This window comes from Dromiciops gliroides, chromosome 3 (assembly GCF_019393635.1).
Source record: "Dromiciops gliroides isolate mDroGli1 chromosome 3, mDroGli1.pri, whole genome shotgun sequence".
Lineage (NCBI taxonomy): Eukaryota > Metazoa > Chordata > Mammalia > Microbiotheria > Microbiotheriidae > Dromiciops > Dromiciops gliroides.
The window spans coordinates 645,582,898-645,596,379 of NC_057863.1; the positions used below are offsets into that span (position 1 = coordinate 645,582,898).

Genomic DNA, 13,482 nt, shown 5'->3' on the forward strand with positions numbered 1-13,482 from the left:
AGGTACTTTTTAAACAGGGCTAGCATACTCAAGGCATGCACCCTGGAAGGCCACACAGGCTCAAGAAGAAGGGAGGTGTGCTACAGGGTATCCTGACCCCCTGGACTGGTTTGCTGGACCCAAGACCCTTCCCAGAGCAGACTTGAGGGCCTGGTCCCCTGGCTGGAAGCAGCCAGTCATTATTGTTGAGGATGGCGCAAGAAGCAGCAGCCCGATGGGGTAGTAGTGTGGTACCTTGGTGCAAACTGCCCGGGAAAGGGGTGGGGAGTAGAACCCCCTCCCCCTCCAGGAGTCGGGCTAAAAGCAGCCCATCTCTACTGTAGTGTTTGTGGTGTCCAAAGGAAGAGTCCTGGGACAGAAAGTCAGAGAAGCATCACTGCCTAAAGAGACCCTTCCATGCCTCCCTCCGGCCCGGGTGTTAGCCACCGGGGCACTGACCCAGCACCTGCCAAGAAAATCTTTCTGCTGAAAAACAAACTCAAACTGAACCCAAGTGTGCTCGGGGTCCCCTGCCTCCCACCAACATCCGCGCACACACACACACACACACTCACACGCGCACACACACACACACACACACACACACTCACACACACACACACACACACACACACACACACACACACACACAGGAAGCATGCACGACATTCCCAAGGGAAGCACAAGTCCAGCTCAGGTCTGACAGGGCTTCTCAGCTCCTCCTGTTAAGTGCTTGATGCCGGGATCTCCTCAGTAAAGGACTGCAGTGCCATGGGGCTAAAGGAAGCAGCCCCAGTCTCCATGCTCCTAGGGAACTGCCCCTCACCCCTGGGCCTGTGTCTGCAAAGAAAAAGAGCCAGTGTCCACCTGTTTGCCTCCTGGGAGAGCTGGAGAGAGCCAAAAGTTGAGGTCTCTGTTTGTTTTTCCCCTGGTGTTTTTTAAAATTCTTTTCCAGTGTTCTTTGTTCCGAAGGCAATTTACTGCCAACAGACTAGGGAACCAGTGAAGTCAGAAAAATCCGCGTGGTCTTTTCTCTCTGCCCAGGCACAAAGATTTCCGCCTGTTGTCCAGACTGGCTGGGCTCGTCTTCAGAACCTGGGTATTCCAGCAAGACCACACTTACTTACGGTTGGGGTATGAACGTGGGGTTGGGGGAGAAAAAAAGGGTGAAAGAAGTGGTTCTCAGGGGGTCTCGGGCTTTGCCTGGGGACAAGCCCAGACTGTTCTGTACAAGTGGTCAGGCTGAGCACCCCAAGCCTGTAGACAGCTGATCCACACTGACCACTGCTGGGGGTTCCCTCTGAGCCAAAGAAAGGGCGTCAGCATGGTGTCAAAGGTCAGCCCAGCCCCTGCACAGGTGTCTCGACTGGCTCCTCACCAGCACGCTGCCATCCCAGCTGAGGTCAGCAAGATGGGGAGGGGGAGAAATCGCCCCATCCTCCCTGGGGGCTGGGCCTTGGTTCTGCTCAACTGCCCAGCTCTCCTCCAGCCCCGATTCCTTGTCCCCTGGCAGCCAGCTCTTCACAGAGTGTGCTCCGCCTGCAGCTGAGGTGGAAGTGGCGGCTGCAGTGGGGACTGAGGAGTGGGAGGAGGGGACTGAGGAGGGGATGGCTGACTCATGACGGGTGTGGAGGTGAGGAAGGGGATGGTGGGAGCGACGGAGGACGGGGAACTGGGGGTGGCCCCGGCAGGCTCGCCAATAGGCCGATTGTAGAAAAAGAAGGGGCACTGCTGGATGAAGAGTTCAATGATTGTCTGATAGGTCCGTGTGGCCGTGAGGGCATCCATGGTGCTAAAGTCCGGTCTCATCAAGGTGGGCCAGAAGCAGATGGACAAGTTCTCACTTGTCATGAGATTCACTTTGTTGTTGTGACTGACCCTGCAAAGGATACAAAGCTGGTCAGGACAAAGGGCAGCCGTCATCAGGAGGGAAAACTAACCCACTCTTTCCCCCTCCCAAAAGGATTCTCCCCCACCCCCAACCTCATTGTCCCCTGTCGAGGCCAGCTTGATGAAGCAGAGACAGCCCTGGCCTCCACGGGGAGGGACTGCCGAGCCAGACTCCAGCCCGCCGCCGTGTCGCCGAGGGCCTCATCTCTCCAAAAAGGCCTCTTAGGCCCCTGCAGCCCGACACCCTCTGATGGACTATCCCTCAGTACCCTCCTCTGCCTCTTGCAGAGCAGTAAGAAGAGTGCTCCGCTGTCTCCAAGGCCGGACGCAGACCAGAACTCCAGTAGCACCGGGCTCTTGCCTTGCTTGGGAGAGGGGTGTGATGTCCTTTGACACAGACTGGCCTGGGATGGCCAGGGGAGGTTCCAGGAGCTTGGAGTTGGCCCTAATGGAGCAGAGAGCCACTACACCACGTTCATCTTATAGAGGAACGAGCCTAGTGCAGGGCAGAGCCAGCATCCAGCCCGAGGACCTCCAGGGCTCTCCCTCTACCACTCGGCCCAGCCCTTTCTCATTGCTGCTGGAGGAACAAGGGTATGTTGGGAAGAACTAGAAGGGCGGGGCTCAACTCAAAGTTCTGGGGAAGCTTCTGAAGACAGTGGGGTTTCTTGGAGTCAGGAAACACGGGCTTGTCTTCTGATCCTGCTGGCCGATGGCTGCTCTGTGACTTGGCAGTCACTCTGAAGTGGGAGATAAAAGTGGGGGGCTCCTGTCACCTGACAGGTAGTGTGTGACAGCTCTCTGAATTAGTGGAGAAGTGCTGTGTGAGGACAGCCTTGGGAAAAGGTGTTTGAAATGAAGGGCTAGAATCAGGGAGTGGACGAGCCTAGGCCAGGGAGTCTGGCAGCCCCTCGGTAGCAGTCTAACTTAAGGGGAAGCACCCCAGCCTTGCAGTCAGATGTACTGACTGTGCCCTCTTGGGCCTTGGTCTCAGTCCTAAAGAGGGGAGGCCAGGCTTCATGATCTTAGCTAAGGTCCCTCCTCATGGCTCTCCAGGTAAAAGCCTTAGGCTCCACAACCCACTTGATTATAGGATTCTCTGCAACGTGCTCTTTCACCCCCTTTTCCCAACTATGTGACTTTAAAACAGGAAAGCCGAAGGGAAGGAGGAGGGCAGTCGCGCATGCTGCTTGGGCCAGTTTTAGCAGCAGGAAGTAAAAGACTCTGGGAGCGGGGGAAGGGAGGGGAGCTGCCCCTATCCCTGTTCAGGACACAGGGAAGGTCCCAAGTGGATTAGCTGCTCAGAAGCTCAGAGAGTCACTGGCCAAGTGGAGGGCTGGCACCCCAGGGGTGAAGAGTTTGTGCTGCATGCCCGTCTCTCTCTGGGCTGTCTGCAAGAGGGACAGTGCCCTGTTCTATCCAAAGAGGTGGGAACAGATGAGACACGGGCTGCAAAGATGGTGCCCTCAGGAATGGTGCAGAGTGGATACAGGGGACTGACAGAGAGGCTACCCAGAGGGATCCTACAGTCCCAGGAAGAGGCAGCAGATTCTGGTGGGATGGTCTTCCCCTCCCCTGCAGCCTGTGAAACTTCCTGACAGCTTCTGACAGGTCTTGCTTGGAAGGATTTCTTGCCTCAGAGGAATTGGGCATCATCTCTCCCTGCAGACAGCGAGGGATGGGATGGAGAGGCAGTGAAGGACAGGGAGGTCCTTTAAGCTTTAAGGCTTGGTTTCCTCATGTGTAAAGTGGGGAGAATGATGCCCCCTGCCTCGACCTCACATGATGCCACCACCACCTGCTCCGCTGGCTCTGAAGCAAGGTCTTTCCAGCTCCAATCAGCCCTGAGCTCTGCTGTTGTGCCCAGGAGGGAGCTGAGGAATCCTAGAGTGCTAGGCAATACTTATCCTCCTCAGGGAAGCAGGTGTGGAGTCTGGACCAGCCTCTGCCCCGGGCGCACTGTATGAATGACCACGGGCTGGACACCTGGAAGCCCTGTCTTCTTGTCTGGAGCCAGGATGGTGAAATACAGGACTGATTTACGTGATCCCACAAGGAGCCTCTGAAGGCCCGTGCAGCTCTGCCTCCTCAGGAGACGTGAGCTGGGCCCAGAACCTCAGTGGTCATCCAGACCGCCAGCTCCAAGAGAGCTGCCACATAAGCTCCTAGCGAGGAGGACAGGGGATGGAGGATCTCAAGTCCAGCAAGTATGAAGAAAAGGGGAGATTCAGAGGGAAGGTGCACTCAGTGCCCAATGTTTGCTTGTGGCCAAGGCCATGTAGCTGTTGGTGCCAGTCAGAGTGTGGACTGAGAGGAGTAAAGAGCAGCTTAAGAAAGACCTTTCCACTCTCTAGGTTATCTGAGAAATCGGCACTTAAATGTAAAAAATGGGGAGGGCTGAAGGAGAAGAGGGAAATTCTGATGGAGCAGGGCTGGATGACCACAAAGGCCACTGGCAACCCGGAGCTCTTCCTAAAGAGGAGGGAGCCGGGCCCCCTAAGGACGAGGCAGCAGCCCACTCTGCCAAGAGTGATGATGAGCCTCAACAGGGGCTGTGAATGGTGGTGGCCAAGGGGGCAGCTCTTTGACAATAACAAGCGAGGGTGCCGGTCTCCTGCAGGAGTGTGGATCAAGGGGTGACAGAGAACATCTCAAAATGGTCAAACTGGATAGGTACTAAAAATACCGGTAATCCAATCTCAGACACTTACTAGCTAGGTGACCCTGGGCAAGTCACTTACCACTGCCTGCCTCACTTTCCTCAACTGTAAACTGAGGACAATAAGAGCACCTATCTTAGGGACAGCTAGGTGGCGCAGTGGAGAGAGCACCGGCCCTGGAGTCAGGAGGACCTGAGTTCAAATCCGGCCTGAGACACTTAACACGTACTAGCTGTGTGACCCTGGGCAAGTCACTTAACCCCAATTGCCTCACAAAAAAAAAAAAAAAAAAGAGCACCTGCCTCCCTGGGCACTTGTGAGGATCAGATGACATAATGTTTGTAAAGCCTTTAGCATGGTAGACAGCCTGCTACATGGGCGGCACATCGTAAACTCCTGTTCCCTTTCCCCTCTGCCAGAATGAACCTAGAAAACACTACAGAGAATGAGGAAATCCTGGACAACAGACTGGAGACCTTATGTGTTGTTTTTTCCAACCAGCTGCTGTTGGTTGAAGGCAAAGGCTTGAGAAAAGAAAGGCAGATTTAGGAATAGTAAAAATAATGGTAAGAGCATCAACATGTGCAAACATCATCTCACTCGATTCACACAATAGCCCAGAGATGTGGGTGCTCGCCATCCCCTTTTTGCAAATGAGAAAACAGAAGCGGGATTTGAACTCGGGGCATCTGACTCCAGGTGCAGGGCCATCTGCGGCTCCACCAGCAAACAAGCCAGCGTCTCCAAACAGCACCTGTCCTTATGGACGATGACTCGAGATACAAAGCGGACCAGGAAGCGGGTCGTGGTGAGGAAGCACCTCACAAAGACCGTCAAGAACACATCAAACCTAACTAAACTGAAAAGCAAGAGGAAGGGTCAATCACAGCCCACACCCCGTTGGCCACAAGAGAGGAGCCACATGTAGCAGAATCATAGAAGAAAGCCCAGAACCGTGGCCATCTAGACCCAAGATCAATGAGAGACCTAATGCAAAGAAGGCTGGTTCAGAGTCCTCAGCATTGTAGCTTTAGTGGCTCAAGGAGAAGCCCCTCAGTCCAGAGAGCTGAGGTAGCTGGGGAAGAGGCCCATGAGCACAGGTGAGGACGGCTCCATGGGTAGAGCCTGGCACGGGCCATGCATACTTCACAACTTCTGGACTTGCCCTAGTGGTCATCTGATCCTCCGAGAGGAAACAACAAGGGAGACCCAATTCTCTGGACGAGGCTGGACTGGCTGCTGACAGAAAGGATGGCGGCTTTTGGGGAATGGGGGCAGTGACGATCTGTGAGGTGGAGGAGACAAAAGCTGGCTAAAGACCAAGTGGCACACTGAATTTTCAGAGACAAGATTTCAAAGGAATAAGAGGAAGGACAGGTCAGATCCCATGGCCAAGGAGGAATGGGAAGCTCTCGCAAGGAGATTCCACAGTGGAACGATTCTTAAGAGAGGAGCTCACTGACCGACTTAGAGCTAACAGACCAGATGACCTCAAGGAAGCAGAGAGGCAGCCCGAAGGGCCTGGCTGCTTGGGATCAAAGTCCTGGAAGCCCTTTGAAGCCCAGGTGACTCAAAGAGCAGCCACTATCTGTGGTCTTCAAAGATTGTGGAGTACGAGAGAAGTACAGGAAGACTAGTAGAGGACCAAAAGAATGGAGTCAGCCAACTAGAGGGGACTGAAGTGGACTCAAGAATATGCTAACAAAGGGCTGTCCAGTAGTCATCCAGAAAAGGGGGTGGAGGTCACTCATGGCCAGCACTGCTCTGTCAAGCACGGGCCATTCCTGGTTGGAAGGACAAGAAGTTCAAGGGGAGGGCATGTGGCTTCTGGTCCGCAGCCTCGTCCCACTTGATCCCAGAAGGAAGGGTGAGTTTTGTGTCCATCCACGCCGACCATGGTGGCACGCGAGATCTTCAGAAGGAGGTATCTTTGAGCCACCTCTGAACATCACTTGTGGGCTGGGCTACAGGAAGGATCCCTCATCAGGCCAGGGTCCTTTCTAGCTGAGACTGGTGACAGCCCAAGCCATCTCTACATGGAATCTCCACGTACCATTTCCAGGCTTTCAGGCAAGGGGGCTCTGCACCCACCTACACTCTTGTGGACGGCCAGAATTCTGCCTGCTCAGGTTTGCCGGCCAGGAAAGCCTGACCGTGGGTGAGCCCCATTCCGAATCATAGAGGGATACTCTAATTCATGAGGGAGGCAGGCTAACCTCTCAATGTGGGGGCAAAGTCAGCCCCCTCACCACTAAGATAGAGCATATCTTCACCCCCAGCCTGAGATCAGAATAATTCTTCTGATAAAGCCCAATGGCCTGGGAGCCACCCAGCACCAGACAACGCAAGGTGTGCTGGGCTCAGGAGTCAGGAGCCCCGGGGCTGTGTCCTGGGCCCCACATCTGCTTTGACCAAGGGGACTCACTTTACCTTTGGGCCTCAGGATTCCCTTCCATGAAATCTGGAAAATGGCATTTTCACTACCAGCCTCACATGGTATATATGAAGCAGGCATTTTGGGAACCAGAAAACCCCTCCATTCCAAGGTCTTCAGTAATTCCTGACTTAACCACTCAAGGACTACAGAAATCAAGCTTTCTACCAACACTCCGAGTGGGGAAGAAGCAAATGAAGACCACTACCAACGTACTTGTTTAGGTGAGAGATGACATATTTGAAGACTTCATGGTTCTCCTTAGGGAATTTCTTGAGCACCTCCTTCAGAGCGTGTAACTTCTGTTCCCGGTCGTTGATTTCTGCCAAAGCAAAAGGAACCAAGGTCAAGCAGTGGTAAGTCAACATCGGTACATCGATGTGGCGGAGGCCACAAAGTCCCACTCTGAGCTGAGACCCAGGGCTGGAGTCACACCAGGGCAGTTAACAGATGCGTGCGTGGGGCCTTGCTAGGCCCTTTTGGAAAGGACGTCAGACGTTAGGCAAGCGGAGGCTCCCTCCTCCCATGTCCCTTGTATCCACCTTTGTGTTAGCATCCCAGGCCAGAGAGCACTGTGAAAGCCAGCACTGTCTGCAGGGGTTTTCTGGCCACTGCTGCACAATAATCAACGATTCAGGGACTCTACTATAAAGAAAGCCATTCTTCCATCTTCACGTTGCCCTTGGAGACATGCATCCCAAGGCAGAGATCGCATTGTCTTCCTGACTAGATGAGGAGACTCTGGTCCACACACTGGCACCACCTCCACAGAAGGAATGAACCACAGGACAGGATTAGGAATCCTGAATGACTGAGAGAACCATGGAACAAGACACAAAGCTCCCTGGGAGCGTGGCTGATGACTACAAATGAATTCCTAGAGAGTACATTACAAAGTCTGAACCCTCTCATTCACCTTCCTGGTGTATGGCTACAGGGGTAAAAGTGGAGAATGAGAGTGAGAGGCTGAGAAAGGACAGTGAGGCTGGGGCTGTTCAGATAGCCTCTGGAACTTCCCAAATACTCAGCCTCATAACCATTTCTTTTTTTTCCTTTTTTTTGGTGAGGCAATTGGGGTTAAGTGACTTGCCCAGGGTCACACAGCTAGTAAGTGTTAAGTGTCTGAGGCTGCATTTGAACTCAGGTCCTCCTGACTCCAGGGCTGGTGCTCTATCCACTACGCCACCTAGCTGCCCCAAACCATTTCTTTTTTTAATAAGGGAAGAAGAGTTAACTGAACAGCAGGGTGTGTTAACAAGCAATCAGGTGGGAGTCACTTCTACCAATGTGATGTTAGATAAGGCAGGCCTCCTGTCTGGGGCTGGATTTGCTCATCCTCAAGGTGAGGTTGCTGCACTAGCCACTGCCTTCCACTGACATTCTGCTTCTGACAGCCCCTATCAGCTCTGCCACTCTGGTTTCCAAAGTCCACTCCATCACTCACACTCGATGGTATAAGGACCCCTGAAAGTCTGACAGTTCACAGTCCTCTTGTGTACTAGCCCTTTATGGTCTAAAAATGGACAACGTAGGGTCTCATCCAGCTTTGGTGCTGATTTAAAGCCACCTTTTCAGTTCTAAAAATTTGTTCTTATTCCCTCACTTAGCAAACATCCATGAAAAGTCTGCTGGGTTATCACAGACATTTTATGTTCTCTAAGCTTGGTTTGAAATCTAGGATCCCAAGCTTCTTTGGATACTGGACATGGTATGCATGGGAAGGCAGGAGAGAGAAGTGAGGACTAAATTGAGAAGTTAATTTGCCCCATGACCTCCTTGGTCGTCAGGAACAGAGAAAAGTCAAGGGCTGGCTAAATATATGGACTAAAGACAAGCGCCTCTCAGAGATTGGAGGGGACTCAAGAAGTAGTCTAGCTTAGCCCAGATGGGAACAAGAATCCTTTCTACACCTTCCTGGCGGTATGAGCAGTGATCTAATGAGTCTAAAGACTTCTCTTGAGGAGAATTCACCAGCCTCCCCCCTTTCCCTTTGCTATCCTAGCGCCCCCACCCCCCAACCCTGGGTCCAAGTTCTGGCTAGGCTGCTTCTAAGCTGTGTATTTTGAGACTCAGTCTTCTCCTCTGTCAAATGGGAAGCTGTGGGAAAAGTGAAGAACTGCTCATGTAGAGGAGATGGCATCTGAGCTATTCACTCAAGGATGAGTAGTTAGTCAAGGAGCGTTTCTTAAGTGCTTTCTCTATGTCAGGCATGAGGGCCAGGGAGGAGAATCCAGGGGCAAGAAACACTGGATCAAAGCATGATCTGGGAAATGTGTTCAGGGTGAGGGAATGGAGGGGGTGAGGACAGCAAATGGTGAATTGTGGGAACTGAGTAACCCCCACTGACCATCTGGTGAGTCTGTTCTGGAGCCAGCACAGTTCCCTTTCCAGTCAGTGAGGGGTCTAGCTCAATTTCTGTCCTGTGAAAACTTGATCCAACTGTGGGAACTGGGAGAAGACCTTATTGCTTTGTTTGAACCTAGCCCTACAAGGCTAGGAAGCTGGACCCCCTCTCCCTGCTAAGTAGAGACTCTTAACTAAGGCCTTTGGTTATGCTGACCAGAAATCCTGTCAGATGATGAAAGTAGTTTTCTCCCAACTGTACACCTCAAGCAGCCCATATAGCTTGGTTTTTTTTTGTTTTGCAAGGCAATGAGGGTTAAGTGACTTGCCTACAGTCACACAGCTAGTGTCAAGTGTCTGAAGTCACATTTGAACTCAGGTCCTCCTGAATCCAGGGCAGGTGCTTTATCCACTGCACCACCTAGCTGCCCCCATTTAATTGTTTTTAATGAATGTGAGTCTGTCTCCTCCTGTATTCGGGGTCTAGCCCTAAGCCGAAGAAGGGTCCTGGTCCTGGTTTCTCAGGCAAGTGGCACAAGCTTTGCTTAAGAAATCGAAATGAGGGCATCTTTTGGGACTGCCCTCACTGGGCTTCCAATCATTATAATTTTGCCAGGCTCCAGTGCCATGGCAACGCTACAACCAGTGGGTGGAACACTCTGCTGTTTGTGGAGCCCCAGGCGAGGTTTTTAAAAAATTCTAGCCAAAAGATGGGGTCATAAAAACCTCAAATAACAATTAATTCTTTACACCCAGAGGCCAAGCTGCTCACACCCCTCAGTTTCCTTATCTGCAAACACGGGTTGGGCTAGAAGAGAAGCTCTTTTCTGAACCGCCCCAGGCAGAGATCCATGGGTGTAATGGCTGAACATTCAAGGAGCCGGGAAGGGGACAAAATGATGAGAATCCTGCCCCAGGCAGGCCCCTCCCAGTACTGCAGCCCAGCAGAGGCCACCAGAGTGGGAAGGGACTTGGGGTGGGAGCATGGTGTTGTGGTGGGCAGAGACTTGGACTGGGGAGTCAGGAAGACCCGAGTCTTAAGATAGCAGCTGGAGGCCTAGCTCAAGTCACCCAAGCTCACACAGCCTCAGTCTCCTCTGGGTCGGAGATTCTCCCCAAGGTCACAGCGAGCGTGGCCTTGCTGGTTTCATCATTCATTCAGGGAATGATGTTGGGGAGTACAGAGCACCAGGAAAATCCTGCCCTGGGAACCACCCTGCCACAACTCCAATGCCCTTTCCAGGTCTGAGGAGTCAGGTCTGAGTTTTGGCCATGCCACGTCCGCTGCCACAGCCTGCAAAGTGAGGGAGTGGGGCCCGACAGTCTGTGCATGGAGCCCACCTTCTGATGACCCAAGTTGTCTCAGGGTTTAAAAGCGAATGCACGGGCAGCTAGATGGCACAGTGGATAAAGCACCGGCCCTGGATTCAGGAGTACCTGAGTTCAAATCCGGCCTCAGACACTTAACACTTGCTAGCTGTGTGACCCTGGGCAAGTCACTTAACCCCAATTGCCTCACAAAAAAAAAAAAAAAAACCAAAACCCAAAATAAAATGGGCTAGTTTCAGTGCATGGGGGAAGGGCAAGAGGGAAAGAGAATTTGGAACTTACTTTAAAAAAATTAATATTAAAATAAAATGTAATCAGGAAATATTTAACAAAATAAAAAAAAAAAAAGCGAATGCACGGCTACCGTGGGGAGTTATGAAAACAGAGGAGGAGAGGAGCAGGCTTGGAAGGCTGGGTTAATGTTGGTTTAATACAAGTATTTTTCTTGGTCTTCTGACAAACTGATGGGGGTCATGGCTAAGAATTTCCCAGGATGGGCAGGTGTGCATGGCTTGTTAACAACCCCAGTGGCAGAAACTTCTACATGTATGAGGCCAGAGACCATGAGGATCCACCAAGGGTTCGCTAAACCTAACATTCATCCCAAAGAGAATGCTGGGCGATGGTCCCTGTTCTGGCCTCCTTGGTGCTGTTCTGACAGCTTGGACATGAGACACCAGCCCTAGGGCACAGGCCCCTGGTCTGAGGAGGGCCATGAAAGTCAAAGTGTGGAGCTGCCCCACTCCTGATCCCACTGGCATCTGATCTAGGAGTCTAGGCGAAGCCTTCTGACTCCAAGTGGGCTCAGAGATGATGAATTTACAGCTAGAGGGCACTGTGGGGTCATCCAACCACAGGATTGTGACTATATGGGAGGTGGCCAGGTTTACAGTGGACCCCAGCTTAGGGATCCTGGTCCCAAGCAGGGGGTCCTTTCTATTGCCTCATCTGGCCATCCTCAGATATGTTACAGAATCCACCACAAACCAGAGAATGTCAGAGATGGAAGGAACCTTAAAGGTCTTTCAGTTCAACGTGCTCACTGTCTGGGGACAGTGAGGCTGGTTCTGAGTCCATGAGCGTAAGAAACACCTGACAGCGCACACCACACAGTACTAGTCAAGTGGGTGATACTGGGAGCTGAGACTTCTGGGAAACATCACCCTCTCTGGCACATCCTAGTCCTTCTGTGAAGGGCATCTTCAGGACCCCATGGAGGGGCGTCATTTCCCCCTGGGAGGCCATGCCATGGAGGACTGACTCTCCGCCAGGCTTAGGGAAGCATGCTGAGCATGCTGGGAAATGAGAGACACAAGGGGAAGAGGAACTGCAAAGCCCTTCTCATTATCCCCTCCCTTTTCAGGTGAGAGAACTCCTAAGTGACAAGATGCACACTGCACAGAGCCGGGGCCAAAGAGCCCTCGCCTGTGGCCGCCAGGGCCCCTGCAGCCCCCTCTGCACTCACTGTGGGCCTCCACCAGGTCGTTTTGCATGCTGTAGGGCACCAGCGGGTCCGGCAGCTCTGAAAAGAAGCTCTTCATGGCACCTGCCACAGTGTTCACAGTGAAGTCCTTTTCAGCCAGGTCTAGGTTGTGGTCTGTAAAGAAACAGCAGGATCAACTCAAGAGATGTGCAAACAACCACCCTGCACCACGCTGTTGGAACAAGCGAGAAAGGACAGCACTCGAGAGGAAGGAGTCAGATTCAGTGACCACCGAGCCAAGTGTCCTCCTGCATCAGACTCTGGAACGTGAGGACACAGAGTCTGACCGCCCCCAGGAAGGGCCCAGGGCGGCGTGCTAACAGCTGACGAAGCACACCAATCAACAGACAAGTGCCAACAAAAGCCTACTCTGTGTCAGACGTGGGGCAGGGTGCCAGGAAACAAGGGCAAGGATGAGTTTACATCCAAAGAGGTGAAAACAAGGCTACATCCAAGTATAAACCAGAGGACAAATGCCATCTAGGCAAAGGAAGGAGAGGAAGCGGCAGGTGCCAGGCAGGTTAGATGAGTGCCACCTACCCTGGACCCTTAGTGAGGCATCCCAGGATCTTAAGCCCAAGACTTTGGCAGAGTGCCCGCCCACAACCCTGCCCCTGCCGCCGGCATGGAGGGAGAAGAGGCCTGCTTTCCTCAGCTCCACCAGCCCAAGGCCCGGGGTGGCATCCCCTGTCCGGCTTCCAGCCCAGATGCCCCGATGTGACCTGGCCAGTGCTTCTGCTCCTGCACCAACCTCTACTTTGTGCAAGACCCAGCAAGGAAAGTTTTGGGCACCAAAGTCCTTGGCATCACCCGGTGGCCCAACATGGGGAATGCAGCATGTGCTCAGAGGCAATGACATGAGAGAAGATGCCTGCCACCGTGCCTCAGACTCCAAGCTCCCTGAGGACAGGTCCTTTGGCCCAGCACTTGGCACGGAGCTTGCTCATTCAATCTGAGGTAGTCTGGGAGGGAGGCTCAGCAAAGGCTTTGGGTGGAAGGTGGTGCCTAAGTGGAGTGTTAGAGGAAGAGACTGCTCAGAGCCAAGGCAGAGATGGGAGAGAGAGAGTGTACAGGAGGTGAAGGAAGGGCCCGTTTTCTGGATGACAGATCTGTGAATTGTGCAGAAGCCCAGGTCTTCCAAGGGCTCTTCCCCTCACCCCTGGGCCCCTGCTCACCCCAAGGTCACTGCGGATGAGCACCTTCCACTTTCACTTGTGTCAGTGACTTCAGGGGAAGATGGTCAGTAACTGGTGTTCAAAAAGCGAGGCTCACAGACACTTCTTACACACAGGTCACAAAGGATCCCACTTTTGTGACAAGTTCTCCTTGCAGGCTTTTTTTGGAGGGGAGTTGGAGGGGACAAA

The 13,482-nt window shown here is 52.9% G+C and overlaps 1 protein-coding gene across 1 annotated transcript in view; it reads right to left on the reverse strand.

Moving 5' to 3' along the window:
* Positions 1-542: 542 nt before the first annotated feature.
* The window catches only part of ARHGAP35 (Rho GTPase activating protein 35), a 161,650-nt gene continuing 148,710 nt past the window's right edge, over positions 543-13,482 (reverse strand). The window contains exons 5-7 of the mRNA XM_043996277.1: positions 12,101-12,232; positions 7,180-7,285; positions 543-1,858 (exon numbers count right to left, since the gene is read on the reverse strand). Of these exons, the coding sequence (XP_043852212.1) occupies positions 1,501-1,858; positions 7,180-7,285; positions 12,101-12,232 (596 nt within the window). The 3' untranslated portion in view covers positions 543-1,500. The remainder of the gene's footprint in view (positions 1,859-7,179; positions 7,286-12,100; positions 12,233-13,482) is intronic.